Below are 21,662 nucleotides of genomic sequence, written 5' to 3'. Positions count from 1 at the left end.
ATAGGCACGTTGCCCGACTACCTTCTCACCATCTTGCCGCTCTACCCGCAGAAAGGCCACACGCAACTTTCAGTCCTATAATTGTTGCCAATCGTACCTCATTGGCATCGAACCACATGCCTGCAGCAAGACTATCCTCACCTTTATGGTGCCTGCACAAGCCTGAAATACGCCTCACCATCGCAGGAATCATCAATAAAGCCAACATGTCGCCGTTTGCCCTTAAGCAGGCCACATTAGAACTTTGACATGAGGTGCACAGTGGCCGCGTACACGTTTACATCCATGGCTCAGTCACATCTACAAGTGCAGCTGCTGCTGTGGCGGTACCAAGAATATCCGTCAAAATACAGCTAAAAACGCCACATGTATCATCAACGACAGCTGCTGAACTGGTAGCCCTGCTTGCGGCTCTTCATTTCATTAAGGAGGAACCACCCCACGCATGGTCAGTCCTCTGTGATTCCAAGGCAGCCCTACAGAGTGTACTCTCAGCACTGCGCCATGAATCACATGAGCAGCTCGTCGCAGAGGTCAGAGAAGCCAACCATCGTCTACTTGACGAAGGATATAATATATCAATGCTTGCCTAGTCACTGTGGTATACATGGCAATGATCGAGCAGACCCAGCTGCTCGATCTGCCCATGACGGCGTCAGTTGTGTTGCCATTCCTCTTTCAAGAGCCGACGCAGCGAAAAAACTTTCCGCACTTGCGCTTGACCTGACATTAGCCCAATGGAATTAATCCGATTTCACAAGTGCACGCCTTCATACCCTGGACCCTAATTTACAGCTCCGTATTCCGCCCGAGTTTGCATGACGTGACTACAGCCTTCATGTCCGTCTATGGCTTGGAGTATCATTTTCAAATGCCTACTCTTTCATTAACGGAATGGCCAGCAGCCCACTTTGTGACTTCTGCGGGTATAATGAAACAATCGAGCATCTTCTTTGTCAGTGCTCCCGTTTTACCCATAAAGAACAGTGCTCTCAGCCACCCTAGACAAACTGGACAAGCGCCCTATGACAGAAAACAAGATCCTTGGAAACTGGCCTACGCGAACATCAGCGCGATCCGCTATGAAGGCGCTGCTGCGATACTTGAAAGACACGGGACTTTCTGACAAATTGTGACTGTACACTGTGTGACGTAGGACTGTACGGTAACACTGCGTAAGACTAGGAACGCCTTTGCGGGCTGCGTGACAGTGCCCACAGAAACAGTTCGTGTGTAAGTGCGTATGTGTGTTTAGGTTTTCTTTATCCTTCTCTCTCTCACCTATTGCATCCCGTTGCCCCTCCCCCAGTACAGGGTAGCCAACCGGAGATAATCTCTGGTTAACCTCCCTGTCTTTCCTTTGCCTTTCTCTCTCTCTCTGGTAAGGAAACACTTGATCGAACAAAAGTTTTGTGAGCGTGGACCCACCAACAACTGCGTGACTCGCACTAGCAGAAACACCGCCCGTAGTATTCGATTTAATTTCCCCCTCAGCTTTTCTCATGACGGCTGGCGCCGAGTTGGTGCCGATCCATGCCAATGAGCTAGGACATTAAGAATGCTCAAATAAATCGTTCTAAAACATGGCTTCCGAGGGCTCTTAGTCACATAGAAGTTATCTTACAATGGGCTTTGTCCTATTAGCTGTAGCTTGGGCTCTTGCCATCTATGACCGCTCCGATCGGCGCAGTAATGAAACACTCACAGCGGCCAATCGTCGAAGGTAAACAATATGAACCTAAATTTAAGCAACGCTGCACACCCATTGAAAAATGATGCGCTCTTCGAAGTATATAGTCTATATGTGCATTGTACTGTTTACTAGTGGAGAGCACTCGAGTATGTTCGATGTCTTGCTAAGAAATTCTGCGCTTATGTTCGGCGTCTTCCTTTCTTTTTCGTTCCTTGCAGTGCAAGAATCATGTTATTCTTGGAAAGCAGACTAACAAAAAAGAAAAAGCACGGGTGCTTAGCGAGACCATGTAAGAAGCAAAATAGGAACAAATAAAATGAAATAAAAACAACGTTGTGGGGTTTCAAGTACCGCAGCTGCACAGTGGATTATGAAAGACGCCTTGTATATACTAGAGGGCTGAAGATTAATTTCGATCACTTTAAAGACACGCAAAATGCGCTACAAGAGCTTTTGCACATCGTCGGGATGGCGCTGCCGCTGCTGGTAGTGGAATCTGCGACTTCTTGCAGCAGCAGAACAGATCACGTGACGTTCCTAGCAGTGAAATAGCGCAGTGGCGTGCCGTCTTCAGTGAAACAAACTCTGCAGGATATCTCGAGGCACAATAGCAGGAAGCTCCTCCCCAGGGAATTTTCCCCCTTCTTTTCTCGTTCTATCATTGCTTATTGTTTTTAGGAGAGAAGCTAATCGAGCAAGAATTCGCCGTCTTCAGCAGCCATAAAGAGGTATGACCACTTGAAGTTGTTATTCCGGCAGTGATAGAGATTAAGTTAAACCGAATGCTCTCCGCTCGAGCAAGCACATTTCTGTGGTACCCGTCGTTCTCTGTCCGCTGTGATAAACTGATGACGTTCCAGGCGGCGATTTGTTTCTCTCGGTCGAAGGACCGCTCTCGACACGACGTTCGTTGCACGGAGACACCGCGCGCAACAGTGTTCATAGAATTCAGCCCGCGCCACTCACCGGTGCCTCGAAGCCTGTCGGCCAGCGCGACGGTGACCATGCACAGCGCCAGCTTGGCGTTCCCGTAGACGGCCGTCGGGTTGGCGACCGAGTTGACGCCCCGTGCCTTGTCCGCCACGCTGCCCACTTCGCCCAACCGGTGGAAGTCGGAGGCCACGTTGATCACCCGGCTCGGCGAGCTCTTCTTGAGCAAGTCTGCGCATCAAGTTGAACAGGGGATTCGCGTGCCACCTTTTTTACGCACTTTCATTGTTTTCACCAAAGGCAACAAGTTCTCTTTGACTCCCTTTCCTTCTAACAGAGGATTACTGACATCGCATGTGCGACTTTCATTGTTCCCTGATATATTCCGCATTACTACTGCGCGCTGCCATTTGGCGTGCATTCCCGGGCTTCTTGCACAGACGGAAAAACGCTTTTGTGTGCGTGTGCGTGTGTGTGTGCGTGTGTGTGTGCGTGTGTGTGTGCGTGTGTGTGTGTGTGTGCGTGTGTGTGCGTGTGCGTGTGTGCGCGTGTGCGCTTGTGCGTGTGCGCGTGTGCGTGTGTGCGTGTGTGTGTGTGTGTGTGTGTGTGTGTGTGTGTGTGTGTGTGTGTGTGTGTGTGTGTGTGACGTTTCGCCTACGACGCGCGGTATAGCCGGCGCTGATGCAACGGACACCGGGGCTTCGTTCAAAGCGGCGGACATTTTGGCCCGTTCGGAGCTGCCGCAAAGCCTCCCCGCCAAGCGCGTCCCGGCGTGTTTCAGTGCCACGTGTCTTCGTGTGTACGTGTGTGTGCCCACGCTTGTCAAAGCGTGGCAGCCGGGGAGAGGAGCTCCCCAAGTGTGAAACGAGGAGGTCTGACCGGCGCCGACTCGGCTGATGCGTCACCTTCTTGTCCCAACGTGTCTCTCAGCGTGTCCGTGCCCCACCGTCACGTGACCTAGTCCAGTGACCTTCTCTCTTGCCCTCAACTCCGAGAGTATAAAGCAACTGCCCCCGGACGCCCAGAGAGAGGCTCCGAATTCTTCCGTCGAGAAGCGTGCTCTCCCGTCTCTCCACTTCGGTCGACCTGATCGGCCGCTCTTTTGCGATGCTAGAATAAACAAGTTGTTCTGTTAGCAGTCGACTCATGCTTTGCCAGGAGCTTCGGATGCTTCCAGTTGTGCCCCAGGCCGCCAGGCCAACGCTACCCTTGGGGCTTGCGACCCATTTGCAACAACTCGTGCCAGCGGTGCGACTGCAATAACGGGTGTCAGCACTGAGGTTCCAACAGCGTGTGTGTGTGTGTGTGTGTGTGTGTGTGTGTGTGTGTGTGTGTGTGTGTGTGTGTGTGTGTGTGTGTGTGTGTGTGTGTGTGTGTGTGTGTGTGTGTGTGTGTGTGTGTGTGTGTGTGTGTGTGTGTGTGTGTGTGTGTGTGTGTGTGTGTGTGTGTGTGTGTGTGTGTGTGTGTGTGTGTGTGTGTGTGTGTGTGTGTGTGTGTGTGTGTGTGTGTGTGTGTGTGTGTGTGTGTGTGTGTGTGTGTGTGTGTGTGTGTGTGTGTGTGTGTGTGTGTGTGTGTGTGTGTGTGTGTGTGTGTGTGTGTGTGTGTGTGTGTGTGTGTGTGTGTGTGTGTGTGTGTGTGTGTGTGTGTTATTTCCACAAAAATTAAATGCAGCTTTGCGGGGGTAAAGTGGGGAAAAAAGCTGCTCGCAGCAGTTTGACCAGCCCCAAATACCCTTAATACAAAAAATAAGGGAGCAGCAGAGCAGAAATACAGTTTTCCCTAGTACTTACATATTCAAGCACTACAACATATCATGCATATATGTAGCCCATATGAAGCAACAGAAGGATATACCGGGGAGTTTTTCACGTCTCTACATATTTCTCACTGGCACTTTTAATCTAATTTTATTAATTGAGAAGTTGATTAGTAATTAATGTTAATTATGTAATGAGGCGTAATGCAAAAAACCATCTCCAAGTGACGGCAGACAACATCACCTTGGTTCGGTTACAACTACGTGGCATTCGCATATTTTTTCATGTTTGGCTCAAGTTAAGTGAATACCCTGTATAGTTGAATAGTACACATGTTTGCAACATCACGGGATCAACTATTGAATTAATTTAAATGTAATCATTTATCGGCTGTACTTGCTGGGCATTCTCTCAGACTGCTACGTCATGGAGCAGCTACAGGTGTCGCCGCTACTCATTTGGGCCTAAACTGTAAACCTATGTGTGCTTCGCTGAGCAGTGCGTGACCTTAGGCGCAACACCTTTACGAAGAATCATGGAGTCCACATGGAGTCCACATGGAGTCCACGAGAATCATGGAGTCTCCATGAACATTGTGCACGTGACTTCTACCAGAAACTCATATTGTCGTTCTAAAACGGTAGCGCCAAGTTAAAAATCTGCGTGTCCAGAAGTTTTCAGAAAAGTATGTCTTACCAAGAAGAAGCACTGTGAGTAGCAAAGGAGCCAAATAATTTGCCTGGAAGATTTCTTCAAAGCCATCTTCTGTGAGTTTAACCTTTTTTGAATCTGTAATGCAAATGAATAAGAGACACAAAAAGCATGACAGCACTAATAGTGTTAGAATACGCTGGCATAAGAAAATTATATTGGCCAACAGCCCTGCTAAAATATTTCTCCTAGCAATAAAAAAAAAGCGAACACATTCAAAAATAATTTTAACCTTTGTACATTTTTTCACGGCTAACATAAAAAAAACTTCCGTGCAACCTTTCTTACGACAAACCTCAATGATTGCTAATCAAGATTTTCTGTTATTATTGTGATCTTAAGGAAAACGCTATGTATTTTCTGACCAAAATGTTCAAAGAGAGTGAGGAGGGGCGACATTGCTCCTTGCCTAAGCATATCAAGTCTTATTTTGCTTAAAGTCGTTGATGACAATGACTCACTTAGAGCTGCGTTGCGCACTGTGCGAATTCACCACTTGATCGATGCAGTCGAGAGAGGTTCGGGAGTTCACAGGTGTCAAGTAATGTGTGCTACATTACCAATAAGAGTCTGGATGGTCCTCTTTTAGTGCCTTTCGCTATGATGACTCAAGATATTTATTGGCAGCCCCTTTTAAAAACAGGAACGGCGACAATTAATCCGCTCTTGAGCTAGTCGTATACTTCCGTGGCAGTCTAGCATTTTGTCTATCTCTCCTTGATCTTTTATTTCTTCAATAAAACTTGTATCTTTACCTTGTGTAGTTACCTATACCTGTAAAGACAGCGGTTATATTAATCTCTTCCGTGCTTTTATAGCAAATATATTAATGCAACTCTAAAGAGCGCTCGAAACGTTTTATGCCAGTTTCCAGAGTATTCTGAAAAACTACAATACACAGAAAGTATATATGATGAGAAAATTTGGCGAATAATGTGGCCAAGGCGCAGGTTTGAAGTGTGTGTGTCAATTAGGGTTAAATGAAAACTACTAAGCTGTAGTTTCTGGACCATTTGCAGGCATTATATGAAACCCTTCCAACGCTTCAAAAGTTTCTCCGCGTTTCTGTAGGGCCCAAAACTCGTAGAATTGATTTATTTTGTAGAAAGTGAGGGCCAGTTGATGGGTGTAGGGTATCAAAAGCTTCAAATTTGCGGTGTAATTTTGTGCTTTGTAAATAATTGCTGAATACGCATTCTTAACTAAATGTTATGCGTTGTGCAAGTCATGCAGTTGCTTTTCCCCTGGTATTCTCGGTTAACTATGCGAGAAATGGTGCTTATGTTTTGTTCAAATAGGAAGGACGTTGCGAGTGACGAATGATAAATTTTTCATCTGTGTATGTTTGCTGCAGTCTTTGCCGGCAGTTACTTATTAAAGTGTTCCAGAGTATCATGTTGCCAACATCCACGATGTTTTGCAGGGTCATAAAACAACTGCACGAGACACTAACTTCAAATTTAGTGAAAATAGAGCGAATGCTAAGTGCACTGAGGGCTGGGCAAAGATACTTTGCAATCGTATCGTGATATGATACGAGATACTCGGGAAACAAGTATTTTCGATACAAATACAAGCTAATACGGCAATTATTTCATCCGATACGACACTTTCCATTTGTATCTTAAGATACTTCGATACATTCGCAAATGTCGTATTATAGATCAAAGTATCTAATGCAGCAGCAAACGCTTAAGCATAAAAATGTTTGCTTGGACATTTCTCAACTTCAACCAAACTTGTTTTATTTGAATGATATATCTGCTAGTATCTCAAAGAATTTCTCTTTCTTGCTCAAAGTATAATATTTTCAGTCTGAAACAAGTTATTGGGGTTGCTTTATTTGCCTGACATGAAAGTTCTTTGTACGCTGCGCTGTCAGCGGCTTTTACTTGTCACTTTTGTACTTTATGGGAGTCGCTGCTCTTGTTGCCGACTAGCTAGCCGGTCGGCATCTAATTACAAGAACGTTGATAAGAAGCCTCTACACGTTGACGCAAATACCACTGTATAGTGGTACCTCATCAGTAGACGTATTACTGTTGTTAAGGCTGCCGCCTGTTGTTACGGGGACGGGGTTTCAGCGGCCTTCAATAGCGTCTGCTTGGAGCTCGAACCAGGTGGACCCTCTGAGAGAGTCCGGCAGGGAAGGCGAGATGATGCAAGAACAACTAACAGAAATTTAATACATCGTTATGGGTGAGCGGTGCACTCGAAGGCAAAAAGCATAGAAACGATCAGCATGCGTGCTCCTGCACGTAAGGGCAGAGCAGATCACTTCGTGGCGTCTCGCTGGCCTTCTTATGCCCTATACCATCCGGTCAACCTCTCTTTCTTTTGCTTCCTGCTGGAGGGCCTTGTCAGCACGCTGGTCTACCCACACACAGGAATGCGGAGAGAAACCACTCCTTGGCTTAGAGATGGTGAGCATAGGTTACATCGGGCAGCTCCCACAGAGGAATACGGAAAGAAACCACTCCCTGACGTATAGGTGGTAAGTGTAGGTCACATGGGGTCAGCTCACACAGAGGAATACGGAGAGAAACCACTCCCTGGCGTAGAGGCGGTGAATGGAGGACACAGGGAAGTAGGATATGCACTGCTGCATAATCCCATCGCACACACCTGACGGACATGTCTTTTCATGTTGACGGGCGTGATGGTTAGGCACATTGTGTCTCAGGTGTTTGGCATCCGTTCTATTGATGGCCGCACAAAGTGAACCATAGCACCGTTTACGCAATGCAGTTTACGCGCAGGCCCCATCGCCGGCCCTCGATTGAGGGCTCTGGTGGAAAGATACCAGGATGTTTCTGTCTTTTTTTTATTCAGGTGGCCTATTGGCAGCGGTATCAGCACGGGAAGTGGAGTTCAGCCAACGTTTATAGTTTCACACGGTGATGTAGCGACAGCAATATGTTGTATCTTAAAGGACCCCTTACCAAGCTATATAGAAAATTTCATTTATACGCTGGAAGTTGTTACGTGTCCTCTAGGAAGCGTTTTGGAGTAAAAATGTTTCAAATCGGCTCACTAATAGCCTAGATAGAAATATTTCAGTGCCGCGAACCAATGATTTCAGGCGGCGAGCTCCACTACCAAGCGAGGCACTCTCTCCACTCGCCCAGTCAGGCCTCCGCAAGCGAAATTCCTTCCCTGCGTTCCCCCATACCGGACCTTGAGGATCGCGTGGCGCATACGTTACGGGCCCCACCTTCATTTTTTCTCCTCGCTTTTTTTTTTACGGTACTGCGCACTTCAGCTGACGGCGTTGCGCGCGAGCTGTGATTGTCTCGTTTCGCACAGCGCACTTTTTTGCGCGCTGTGCACAAGGGTACATGACTAGCGCTATAATTCAGTGCAACATGAATACCGATGCAGAACAAGCGGATCGCAGGGCATAATCACGCGTTGGAACACGGTAGAAAATGGCGCAGTTTCGGTACCTGCGCACGTGACTGTACGACGTGGGAGCAAGCAAACGAAGCGGAAGTACATCTCTCTTGCTTCAGTGCGAAGTAAAACATTTCTATATATTTTTTATTTATAATTATTTCTCTAAACTTCAATTCGTCAAGTCAAGCAACAGATCACCGAAATAACAGATGTTGCCTTGAATAAATCTCGAAGTCACGTGTCACCACGAGCGGCGTCACACTGCGGACACGGCTACGTAGGCGTGGGGACGCGAGTACGTCATCGTCCGGTTTGAAGCGCGGTCGCCGCGAGGGAAAGGGACACCGTCATTCGGATTGAAATTTCAGACCTTTCCGCGGTGCGTAGCGACTTAATTTTTTGCAAACACGATCGTTAGCGCGCATTGTATGCTCTGCGCTTGTCAGCCCAAGATGGCCAGACCTGGTGAGGGGCCGTTTAAGATAGACGACACATTCTTTCAGGTATCGGAAATACATATACTGATACACACGTCTTTCCAGACGTATCATGATACAAATACAAGATACCTGAAGAGTATGTAAGATAGCATTTATGATACATGTATCTTCGATACCGCCCAGCACTGAGTGCCCTGTGAGAGGGAAATTCTGTGTTTATGGCGTGAACAGAAGCACTGGAAATAATTATTGAACCCTCGCTCTCTTGGTATATCATGCGAGATATGAGGATTGTACTTGATTTCTTTGACGTCCTCGGTGGGCTACACCAACCACCCGGTCTATATTTGACAAAATTAAGTGGTAGGTTTTGAGAATTGGGCACGCTCAGTATGAAGTGTGTGGATTAATTAGGGTTACTGCAGCAAATTACGTATGCAAGTGATCTATGGCTGATGTTCATGGGAATTAAATTGTGCGGAGATAGATTACTGGCCTTTGTAAAGGTTCCATAAGAAGTGCCGGAGAGCGTTATATGCTGCCAAGGTTTCAAACGGAACAGTCATGTGCGGGCCACGTTTTCAAGAATGTGATTAAATCGCAGACAAAATACTCTTGCTGCAACTGCTTGAAAGGAACAGCTTCGCTGAAAGCTGGGTTGTGATTCTGCGATGTCCTCAAGTCTGCCAGCCGCCGTGGTCGCTTAATGGCTATGGCGTTGAGCTGCTAAGCACGAGATCGCGGGATCGAATCCCGGCCATGACGACCGCATTTCGATGAGGGGCGAAATGCGAAAACCACGTGTACTAAGAGTTAGGTGCACGTTTGAGAACCTCAGGTGGTCGAAATGATTCCGAAGTCCCCAGCTACGGCAGGCCTCAGAAACAGGTCGTGGTTTTGGCACGTGTCACAAAGTGCGTTGCCACGCCCCTCTCGAGATGGTCGCCATTGCCACCGCAGCCGCAACGCCGCTTGCACGTCGATGGGGAGGAGAGCTCCCCATTGTACCCGAGCCCGCCGGACCGGTTGTTCACGTGGGTCGCCGGAGCGTGACGAGGGACGAGGCGGCTCGGCGAGCGGGCAGAGTGGTTTGGGAGACAGAGCGGCATGGCCCTGCACCGGGAGACAGCTGTAGATGTGGTCGGCAGGCTGAAATCTCCAGGTCGAAGTCTTCACCGGTCAAGCGACAGACGGTGCAAGCCCTTCAAGATCTTCGGCAGCGAGGTATCAACAGCCCGACGCTCTTCAGATCGGGGTCTCGGCAAGCACGCCACAGATAAGCCTCGTGTTCCGGCCCACTCTCAGAACTTTCCGCCGGACTGTATTTCTTTTAATCGCGTTTAATCTTTCATTTAATTATTCATCGCGTGTTGATTCTTGTATGTCGTGTTAGAGTAGTGTCTGCAGCGTTTATTGTCGCGTGTATTTTGCATTTGTGTCGCGTATTTTTTTTTTTTTGTTATTTCGCGAGTGTTAGGAGTTCCTACGTGGTGGGCTTAGTGTCGCGCGAGTGGCGTAAGGGCGTGTGTTGTGTGACCCCCCCCCCCCCCCCGCCTTCTGCGAGCTAGGACCCACTGCTTGTAGTTTGTATGTTCTTTTTTTCATTATATCTCGGCCATGATTTTTCTTTATTAAACTGAGTGTGTGTTTGTACGTACGCCTCCCGTGTCATGCCTCTGGTTTACGGTCGATCAGGCGTGGACCTTATCGCCGGTCAGCAGTCGAACCCTCAATAAACGCACACGGGGTGGGCTTGTTGTTGCCCCATCCCCTCCGGTTCGGAGAGTACGACTAGCTTACAACCAATCCTTGACAGCACGTAAAACTGCATAATTTAATGTAATTAACAGGTCTGCAATAATTTCTTCCCCCTTCAACACTTTAAGATTCTTTTGTTGATCACCTGCGATAGCAAGTGCGCGCTCCGAGGGACCTTTAAGGCAGCAATTTATGAAGAGGCTTATCGTTTCCTGTCCTCCGTTTTGTTTTTTGTTTTCTATGCGATGGTACTAATACATGCGTAGTAAATTTTCGCGCATACGTCCGATAGCCCCAGCGTTGTTGATGAGCACGTCCAGCCTATCCTCTGTCTTGATGACGTCGTCGCAGAAATGCCGGACCGACTTGAGCGAATTCATGTCCAGGTGTTTAACGATCACTCGCTGTTGAGTGCGGTCGAATATCTCCTGCGCCACGCGCCGTGCCTTTTGGAGGTTTCGGCAGCCGATGACGACTCTCGCTCCTCGGCGAGCCAGTTCCAAGGCTGTCTCCCTGCCGACACCTGCATGCAACGAGAGTGGTTCCATGCAAAATCGTGGAAGATTCGCGCCCTTTTCATCTTCCTCAAATGTCAGCGTTCCATGCATCTCGTCAAGGAACACACAATTAAGCCCTTCCCTGCTCATTGTCATTAGTACCGCGAACGTACGTACTTGAAGGAAAAAAAAAAAGAACGCGCATCCAAGAAAGCGTGATTACCACTGAGGTAGTAATTTCTCCATCAGCAAAATGTGTGGGTACGCAGTTCAATTTGACCCTTACTGCTAGGTGTTTTCGGTGCCAAATCTTTCAAAAGCCGCTGTGTCGGGCACGTTGCCTATTGTTCCTGCCCGCTTTGACAAATTAACTGCTTTAGCGCACACTTGTTTCTTTCTTTTGCGTTTTTTTCGCGTATGCTGTAAACCCAACATTCGTGGACGGTGCTCCACTGTAGATATGTTACATGGGCTTTCAGGCCAACAAGAGCAACAACCACTTAAATCAGCTCTGCTGGTCTTAGAAATTGTGCAAATGCAACTTCATCGGCGCACTATGTCGATAAATCTCCGGGGCCTCAGTTCTCGGCAACGAAGCTTTGCAGCAGGTTTCCCTTAGTGCAACACATGGTCACGTATACTCAGCACGCAAATGTGGTCGATGTCTCTGGAGCCAATGTTTCACCAAGGGGACTCGTATTCTCCTCACCTAGTGAGGGCGAGGGGGGAGGGTTGCGAGAAGAGCGAGCTGTGTCAACGTTGCCAAGTGAGGCAGTTGTAGCACTGACGAAAACGTCGAAACGTTGGCTCCAGCGACACTCCTTGCTCGGGCACCTTTTGATCACTATTTTAATGGTGATCGAGGTTCTTTCTTCGTAGCTCTTACTCTATAAACGCGACAGCGTTAAGGAGACACTAAAGGCAAATACTAAGTCAAGCTAAGGTGACAGATTAGTGCCCGAGAATCTCCAAGGTGTCAATATTATCGCGAACAGAGCCTTAATAATCAAGAAATTGAGGTGACTGCAGGACATGATTAGACTCTCCCGGGACATTCAAGCACTTGCCGGATGACGAAAGCACTCCTCAGTTAAATTCTGTCACTAGTACTCAACTACTCAATGCAGAAAACATTTTTGTATTATAAGATGAAATAAAATGCTACTTGTCCGGTTGTCTTTCCTTTCTAGAAAAAAAAAAGAACTCATTGCATTTACTCTTGACAACGGCGCGGGTGGTCGAAAGGTTTCGTTTTCATTCGACTCTTCGCCGCTCACGCTTTCTCGTTTTAGTAGTTTCGTTATCGCGTAGTGCTTCGTTGGTTTTTCTGTCTCGCGAAACTCGGACAAACTGCAGGTAGCAGAGCATTCAACTTCCATGTTATGTCGCGGGATACCCGAACGGTGTACGCCACTTGACCAAACAACAGCTGCAGCGGCGAATCCACCGCTCTCTCTTTGTCTATGTTAGCTCGGTACCGCCGTCTATCGGGCGCCGTTTTACTCACCGACGTCAGCACATTGTGAGGTTTTTGGAATGGTACTTAAACAGTCCGCGTCGAATTAGTATTTGCCTTTAGTGTCCCTTTAAGCAGCCAGTGTCGCAGAAAATCCGACGTCGGAGTCACCGTCCGCGTCAGACGTTGCATCGGCAAAGATATTATCGTGCCAGACATACCGAGGCTGTTCATGTTACGCAAGGAATTCACTGAGCAAATTGAATTTCTCAAACTAAAATACGTAGAAGTATCATAAACTACGACTTACAATCTACAGAAATAATAGCTCTCGGACTGTAATTTGAATATGCGAGAAAACATAATTTTGTTACGCGAAAACTCAAATAAACCCCTTTTCCAGCGTTTTACAGTGCCCAGACCGGAGACGGCGTCAGCCATTTGCGCACGCCGGCGTAACTGTCTGAGTCCATGGGGCAGCGTGCCCGCTTCGTTGAAAGCCTTCCAGATGGCGCTCGCCACCGCCGCTTCGAGGCCTCTGTGAGAGGCCGAGTTTCTACCAGAAAGCCCGCCTTCGTGCATGGCGTTCTCCGTGAGCGTTTCCCGGTAAACATTACGGCTACATACTCTGCAGTTGCCGGGAAGCGTGAGAAGCAGTAGTCAGAGATTTATGAATGCTATCGCGTTTCACTCTGGAAGGCGAAGCTTAGGCGTCCTCCATATTCTTTAATTTAAATTTTACATAGGCGCCGCCATTTATATGCCTTCTTTTGTACTTTGTATTCCACTTTTCTCTAAATTAAATATTGCCAGAAACTATAGCGGGGCCATTGTCTAAGTGAAGCGAGAGAACCCCGGTGTAAATTTGCTGATGTGTCCCACTGTGCAAGATGCGAGCGTGTGTGCAAGGCGAGCGGCAAAGCGACGGAAATGGCGAAAGATAGACGGTGCTGGCGAAGGCGAAGGGATGACTAGAGTTGAGGATTGGGCGAGTTGGTATTGCATTCTAGAACTGGTACAGCGCAACATACATAAGGGATGACGCTGTTTCTTGGCTCACTTAGCCTGTTTGCGCCTCCGTACCCGTGCTGCTTACCTTCGCGGGGTCAAGGCCTGCAGGTCGCCCACTCAAGAATACTGAGGAAAGTTCACCAATAAAGCTGCTAATTTAATAGCCGAGTGACAGGGTGTAGCCGTTGCCAGTATAAAGTGACAAAAAGTCCCCGATTTACCTTCATCCCAAAAATAAGATTTGCCCAACAGAGCCGCCAACAACGCTTGTTTAGCCGCGTCCTTCGATAGCGTAATAGAGAAAATTAAAACCTGGGTCACTTATCTGTAAGGCTCTTTACATGCAAGCAAGCTTGTCTGACCGATTTAACAGACGAAATCAAAGTCAGAATTTGTCAGACTTTTGTAGAGTACAAGTGAATGACATGAGCATACAATAAAATATTTTTAAAGCGTTATGGTAAAAAGCCTTTGTAATCAGTAACACCGCTGTCGCTCTTCCCTTTCTTTGAATTTGTTGGCGGTTTTTTCTTGAGATGAATGCCCACGCCTGCAACCTGGATCAAATTCAGTTCTACTGAAGACGAACTGCAAGGAAATTTCGGACCGGTTTAACAGCCTAGGTTTGGATAATGAAGACACAGAGGAGCCTCCACGCAAAATTCGGCATCTGAAATGCTAGGGGAAGCATGGCGAACAGCTTAATATAACAGAATTGTTCGATGCCGAGACGACAAAAAGAAAAGGAGACGCCACCACAACCACTCGCTGGAAGTGACGTATGACTTGAAATGCGTGGTTACTCGGCCTGCGCTCCGCGTAGGCCCGTGGCACACTGAAAAATCCCCGAGGCTGCGAGGTCATGACGACAACCACCATGTGCACGCGTCGTCCACTTAGGTGTTGCTTAAACGCGGCTAGCAGGAGCAATGTACCAGCCCTGCGGCATTGCCAATATTGCTTCAGCGATACAGATCTGAGCTCATTTTTACTGAATTTAGCCAAAATGAAATGCTGTTGGCCCTAAAAGCAAGTCTAGTATTCATTTCTTTTCTCGGGAACAAGTTGAACAAGGGCGATCAAGACATCAGCAGGAGACATGAGAGAAATCGGACCACGTCCTGCTCACCCGAAGTGGCCCCCGTGACGACGACCGTGCTTCCCTCCATGGAGGCCTGCGAGTGGCACACGGCGGGCTTCTCCCACACATGTTCGAAGGCGAGCAGGACGATCTTCGCGAACAGCAAGAGCTCGGCCACGAGCGCCTGGAGCCACAGCGCGAGGCCCGCTGGCTGCTTCTCCTCACTGCCTGCCCGAGCAGCGATGCGTGGCACTTGCATGGCTCCGCTGGAAATGACACTTATCACTGCAATCACGGTCCCTTTGCAAAAGTGCCGGTTGAGCCTAAATAGTGGTAGTTTAGGCACACTTGCTTTGACGTTTTGAGGGCAGCGTCCTAATGTTAGTATTATCAGTACCCTCGAACATGACGTTTATTGAACAGGACGTCAAGATTACCGCAGAAGTTAATATTGCTTACATTATTACATTATGTTCACTTTTATGACAATTGCGTCGATGAAAATGCATCATCACACGGTATTACAAAATTAGCACTGGGGTGCGCATGAATCCCTGCGAAGTAATAAAAATTCCTGCACTGCCTCCCTGCTCATTTGCAATGTATTGAATTACCTTGGGTGCTTGGCCACAAGTGTATGCATCTGAATTAAATTGTGCACTCATTAGCTAAGGCGTTACTTATACGGCCCTGTTCTTCATTTGGTGCCATACTTCACTGTTGTTAGATTCTGCGTGCGTACTGTTAAGCAAGCCTTGACTAACCCCAGGCAAACTACTTTTATTGAGCGTCGGCAGCTGTTGTGTCCCTAGTGTTCTTATGCATTCAATACACGCACGCTTGAAGCACCCGTCTTCAAGTTACGCTGTCGTTACGCTTAACCTACAGAAATCTGGCTTGAGGCATTCTCCCTTCTGATTTTCTTTAAGGAGGAGGAAAAAACCTCACTTCTTTCCTTTTTTTTCGTGCCACTGCTTTACTATACTGATAAAAACAATCTTAAAAATTACCTTTCGCGATGTAGGCCTGGATCTGTGCGTTTCGGTTGTCATTCCTTTATTTAAAGCTTCAACTCCTGGGTACACCCACAGGAATGTTACCGCCGCCGTCGAGCATTTCATTAGTTATTCCATTGATTGGCCAGGTAAATATGCCCCCTTCATCATATTATTTCTAGTACATCTAAATTCAAGCTACGTCCGCAATGCTTTTTATGCATCACAATGAAATGATTAAATTTCAAAAATCTGCAAATAAAAATCATTTTCTGTATCCAGTCGGCCTTATACACACCTGTGTCTTGGACCATCATCCAAAGAGGGTGTGAGTTAAGAGGAGAAAAGAGACGAACCAGAAAAGCAACGTTTGTGTAGTGTGTCGAATTCCTTAAAATCGATCGATTCGATCATACCACGCCTCGTGCACGCTGTGACAGGCCACAAAGGTTTCGCCTTAAATGAAGAAGCAGGTGCACTCGATGGTTCAGCAACTCTAATTTTACAAACGTTGCTTTTCGTTACTGCGACGCGATTCAGAAAATTTGCAAGTGCAAAACTCTTCGCCAAACCGTCGTTGTGCACATCTGATTTGATGCACAACAAATGCTTCGCTGCGACCCTACGGGATATCCGGTCCCGCACTACACCGTTCTAACGTCTCACTGCCGTGTTCTGGATTTCTGCCATTGCCGCCTCCGGCTGCACGTGCGTCGACCTACCGCCACTGTGAAGACACGGCATGGCCCACGTGTCAACCGACTGACGTCGCTCTCTTGGAATGGGAAGCTACTGCGCCTGGGCTGTGACTCGTCGGTCGAGCGCCACCGCACCGCATAAAAGGCGCTGCTTCGCTCAGACCCTCAGGGATGTGCGGTCCCGCACTACACTGTTCTAACGTCTCACAGCCGTGTTTTAGATTTCTGCCATTGCCGCCTCCGGCTGCACGTGCGTCGACCTACCGCCACTGTGAGGATACGGCGTGGCCCACGTGTCAACCGACTGACGTCGCTCTCTTGGAATGGAAAGCTACTGCGCCTGGGCTGTGACTCGTCGGTCGAGCGCCACCGCACCGCATAAAAGGCGCTGCTTCGCTCAGACCCTCAGGGATGTGCGGTCCCGCACTACACTGTTCTAACGTCTCACAGCCGTGTTTTAGATTTCTGCCATTGCCGCCTCCGGCTGCACGTGCGTCGACCTACCGCCACTGTGAGGATACGGCATGGCCCACGTATCAACGGACTGACGTCGCTCTCTTGGAATGGAAAGCTACTGCGCCTGGGCTGTGACTCGTCGGTCGAGCGCCACCGCACCGCATAAAAGGCGCTGCTTCGCTCAGACCCTCAGGGATGTGCGGTCACGCACGACACTGTTCTAACGTCTCACAGCCGTGTTTTAGATTTCTGCCATTGCCGCCTCCGGCTGCACGTGCGTCGACCTACCGCCACTGTGAGGATACGGCATGGCCCACGTGTCAACCGACTGACGTCGCTCTCTTGGAATGGAAAGCTACTGCGCCTGGGCTGTGACTCGTCGGTCGAGCGCCACCGCACCGCATAAAAGGCGCTGCTTCGCTCAGACCCTCAGGGATGTGCGGTCCCGCACTACACCGTTCTAACGTCTCACTGCCGTGTTCTGGATTTCTGCCATTGCCGCCTCCGGCTGCACGTGCGTCGACCTACCGCCACTGTGAAGACACGGCATGGCCCACGTGTCAACCGACTGACGTCGCTCTCTTGGAATGGGAAGCTACTGCGCCTGGGCTGTGACTCGTCGGTCGAGCGCCACCGCACCGCATAAAAGGCGCTGCTTCGCTCAGACCCTCAGGGATGTGCGGTCCCGCACTACACCGTTCTAACGTCTCACAGCCGTGTTTTAGATTTCTGCCATTGCCGCCTCCGGCTGCACGTGCGTCGACCTACCGCCACTGTGAGGATACGGCATGGCCCACGTGTCAACCGACTGACGTCGCTCTCTTGGAATGGAAAGCTACTGCGCCTGGGCTGTGACTCGTCGGTCGAGCGCCACCGCACCGCATAAAAGGCGCTGCTTCGCTCAGACCCTCAGGGATGTGCGGTCCCGCACTACACCGTTCTAACGTCTCACTGCCGTGTTCTGGATTTCTGCCATTGCCGCCTCCGGCTGCACGTGCGTCGACCTACCGCCACTGTGAAGACACGGCATGGCCCACGTGTCAACCGACTGACGTCGCTCTCTTGGAATGGAAAGCTACTGCGCCTGGGCTGTGACTCGTCGGTCGAGCGCCACCGCACCGCATAAAAGGCGCTGCTTCGCTCAGACCCTCAGGGATGTGCGGTCCCGCACTACACCGTTCTAACGTCTCACTGCCGTGTTCTGGATTTCTGCCATTGCCGCCTCCGGCTGCACGTGCGTCGACCTACCGCCACTGTGAAGACACGGCATGGCCCACGTGTCAACCGACTGACGTCGCTCTCTTGGAATGGGAAGCTACTGCGCCTGGGCTGTGACTCGTCGGTCGAGCGCCACCGCACCGCATAAAAGGCGCTGCTTCGCTCAGACCCTCAGGGATGTGCGGTCCCGCACTACACTGTTCTAACGTCTCACAGCCGTGTTTTAGATTTCTGCCATTGCCGCCTCCGGCTGCACGTGCGTCGACCTACCGCCACTGTGAGGATACGGCATGGCCCACGTATCAACGGACTGACGTCGCTCTCTTGGAATGGAAAGCTACTGCGCCTGGGCTGTGACTCGTCGGTCGAGCGCCACCGCACCGCATAAAAGGCGCTGCTTCGCTCAGACCCTCAGGGATGTGCGGTCACGCACGACACTGTTCTAACGTCTCACAGCCGTGTTTTAGATTTCTGCCATTGCCGCCTCCGGCTGCACGTGCGTCAACCTACCGCCACTGTGAGGATACGGCATGGCCCACGTGTCAACGGACTGACGTCGCTCTCTTGGAATGGAAAGCTACTGCGCCTGGGCTGTGACTCGTCGGTCGAGCGCCACCGCACCGCATAAAAGGCGCTGCTTCGCTCAGACCCTCAGGGATGTGCGGTCCCGCACTACACCGTTCTAACGTCTCACAGCCGTGTTTTAGATTTCTGCCATTGCCGCCTCCGGCTGCACGTGCGTCGACCTACCGCCACTGTGAGGATACGGCATGGCCCACGTGTCAACCGACTGACGTCGCTCTCTTGGAATGGAAAGCTACTGCGCCTGGGCTGTGACTCGTCGGTCGAGCGCCACCGCACCGCATAAAAGGCGCTGCTTCGCTCAGACCCTCAGGGATGTGCGGTCCCGCACTACACCGTTCTAACGTCTCACAGCCGTGTTTTAGATTTCTGCCATTGCCGCCTCCGGCTGCACGTGCGTCGACCTACCGCCACTGTGAGGATACGGCATGGCCCACGTGTCAACCGACTGACGTCGCTCTCTTGGAATGGAAAGCTACTGCGCCTGGGCTGTGACTCGTCGGTCGAGCGCCACCGCACCGCATAAAAGGCGCTGCTTCGCTCAGACCCTCAGGGATGTGCGGTCACGCACGACACCGTTCTAACGTCTCACTGCTGTGTCTTAGGTATGTGGCAGAACTTAGCACCCCATATTGTTTTCTTTAACATGTATCGTGGCTGCTTATCCCCATATTGCTGGTTTGGCCCAACATTACTGTACCTCTTTGAGTAATGGGGATCGACATAGTTATCTACAGGGTTCGTATTGTCGCCTTCAGTATCTGCCAGCGGAACAAGATTGATGCTCACATGCAGTAGTCAGCTTAAGCTGTGCCGTCTTCCCCAATCCCTCGCTTGCCTTGTCGATTTGCTTAGCGCTGCTGTTGTTCTGTGCTGGGGACATTTAAGTCAACCCTGGCCCTTAAGGAGATGATGTATATGCGCTACTGAATGAATTCACGGATGCCAACAAGAAGAATTTTGACACCACTGCAATTATTGAAAGTCGAAGAAATCTACCTGTTGTACCCGAAATCGGCACTGGTGTTAAAGCTGTTTTTGACTCACTTGAAGAAGTTAAAATGACTTTGCCGCGTACGCATGGCGACTTAGAAGATGTTGTAGATGACCTGAATAATCGTTCACGAAGAAACAATCTGCTTAACAAAGGTTCAGCTGAAGTTGAGAATGAGGACTATAAGGCTAGCGAGAAGCTTGTAAGAGATTTCTGTCCCCCTCTCCTAAATGTAACTTTGCACACTGAAGACATTGAACGCGCGCATCCAATCGGGCAGCCTCGATGTGATTGTACGCGTTCGTTCATTATAAAGTTCGTAAATTTCAAGACGAAAGACGCACTTCTTCGTAGTGTGCATAACGTCAGAATTGTTGAACCTAAGATTTGGCTTGAGGAAGGTTTTTCCCCAAAAATACAGTTGGGAAGGAAAATACTGAGTGTCTACGTTAAACAAAACGATGGCAAGGATGACCGCTACACGATACAACAAACTGAAGCTTAAAGGGTGCATCTACTGATATGCCGCCGTTTCCGCCCGTGTAGTTCAGGAAGACACAGCGCAACCAAGCACCTCAGATTGGCAAACATTACGAATAGAGCCTCTTAGAAGAACGGTGCATACCTTATCTATTTTTCTGGCTAACTTTCGCAGCATTATAAATAAGGTTGATTCATTACTTTCAGTAGTTCACACGTGCTCAGCTGATATTATATACTAGGCACAGAAACTTGGCTCCGGGGTGACATACGCTATAGCGAGTTATTGCTTCCTGATTACTTCCGGACAGGCCGCCATTGGAATATGAACCTGGCAACGTTTAACGCTCGAACGTTATCTAGTGAGGCGAGTCTAGCAGTGCTATTGGAGGAATTAGAGGGCAGTAAATGGGATATAATAGGGCTCAGTGAAGTTAGAAGGCCAAAAGAAGCGTATACAGTGCTAAAAAGCGGGCACGCCCTGTGCTACCGGGGCTTAGCGGAGAGAAGAGAACTAGGAGTCGGGTTCCTGATTAATAATAATATAGCTGGTAACATACAGGAATTCTACAGCATTAACGAGAGGAGGGCAGGTCTTGTTCTTAAACCTAAAAAGAGGTACAAAATGAAGATTGTACAGGTCTACGCCCCTACATCCAGTCATGATGACCAGGAAGTCGAAAGCTTCTATGAAGACGTGGAATCGGCGATGGGTAGAGTGAAAACTAAATACACTATACTAATGGGCGACTTCAATGCCAAGGTAGGCAAGAAGCAGGCTGGAGACAAGGCAGTGGGGGAATATGGCATAGGCACTAGGAATAGCAGGGCAGAGTTATTAGTAGAGTTTGCGGAACAGAATAATATGAGGATATTGAATACCTTCTTCCGCAAGCGGGATAGACGAATGTGGACGTGGAGGGGCCCGAACGGCGAGACTAGAAATGAAATACACTTCATACTCTGCGCTAACCCTGGCATCATACAAGATGTGGACGTGCTCGGCAAGGTGCGCTGCAGTGACCACAGGATGGTAAGAAATCGAATTAGCCTAGACCTGAGGAGGGAACGGAAGAAACTGGTACATAAGAAGCCGATTAATGAGTTAGCGGTAAGAGGGAAAATAGAGGAATTCCAGATCAAGCTACAGAACAGGTATTCGGCTTTAACGCAGGAAGAGGACCTTAGTGTTGAAGCAATGAACGACAATCTTGTGGGCATCATTAAGGAGTGTGCAATGGAAGTCGGTGGTAACTCCGTTAGGCAGGATGCCAGTAAACTATCGCAGGAGACGAAAGATCTGATCAAGAAACGCCAATGTATGAAAGCCTCTAACCCTACAGCTAGAATAGAACTGGCAGAACTTTCGAAGTTAGTCAACAAGCGTAAGACAGCTGACATAAGGAAGTATAATATGGATAGAATTGAACATGCTCTCAGGAACGGAGGAAGCCTAAAAACAGTGAAAAAGAAACTAGGAATTAGCAAGAATCAGATGTATGCGTTAAG

At 49.0% G+C, this 21,662-nt stretch overlaps 1 protein-coding gene and 1 long non-coding RNA gene across 4 annotated transcripts in view; one reads left to right on the top strand and one right to left on the bottom strand.

Annotated features, from left to right (window-relative positions):
• The window catches only part of LOC135920898 (retinol dehydrogenase 14-like), a 54,444-nt gene that overhangs the window by 19,199 nt on the left and 13,583 nt on the right, over window positions 1–21,662 (bottom strand). Inside the window, exons 2-5 of one of the 2 annotated variants that reach the window (XM_065455159.2) lie at window positions 14,779–14,996; window positions 10,969–11,208; window positions 5,077–5,169; window positions 2,660–2,854 (exon numbers count right to left, since the gene is read on the bottom strand). In XM_065455159.2, coding sequence (XP_065311231.1) covers window positions 2,660–2,854; window positions 5,077–5,169; window positions 10,969–11,208; window positions 14,779–14,989 — 739 coding nt within the window. In that variant the 5' untranslated portion in view covers window positions 14,990–14,996. The remainder of the gene's footprint in view (window positions 1–2,659; window positions 2,855–5,076; window positions 5,170–10,968; window positions 11,209–14,778; window positions 14,997–21,662) is intronic. The other variant, XM_065455160.2, reaches the window with a different exon arrangement.
• The window catches only part of LOC135920899 (uncharacterized), a 49,774-nt gene that overhangs the window by 14,911 nt on the left and 13,201 nt on the right, over window positions 1–21,662 (top strand). Inside the window, exons 2-3 of one of the 2 annotated variants that reach the window (XR_010570352.2) lie at window positions 13,042–13,244; window positions 14,715–14,853. This is a non-coding gene — a long non-coding RNA (uncharacterized lncRNA). Of the gene's footprint in view, window positions 1–13,041; window positions 13,245–14,714; window positions 14,854–21,662 lie in introns of those variants that run through there. The other variant, XR_010570353.2, reaches the window with a different exon arrangement.

This window comes from Dermacentor albipictus, chromosome 1, assembly GCF_038994185.2.
Source record: "Dermacentor albipictus isolate Rhodes 1998 colony chromosome 1, USDA_Dalb.pri_finalv2, whole genome shotgun sequence".
Lineage (NCBI taxonomy): Eukaryota > Metazoa > Arthropoda > Arachnida > Ixodida > Ixodidae > Dermacentor > Dermacentor albipictus.
Note: the sequence above shows the minus strand (reverse complement) of the source record. Positions and strands in the feature narration are given on the sequence as shown.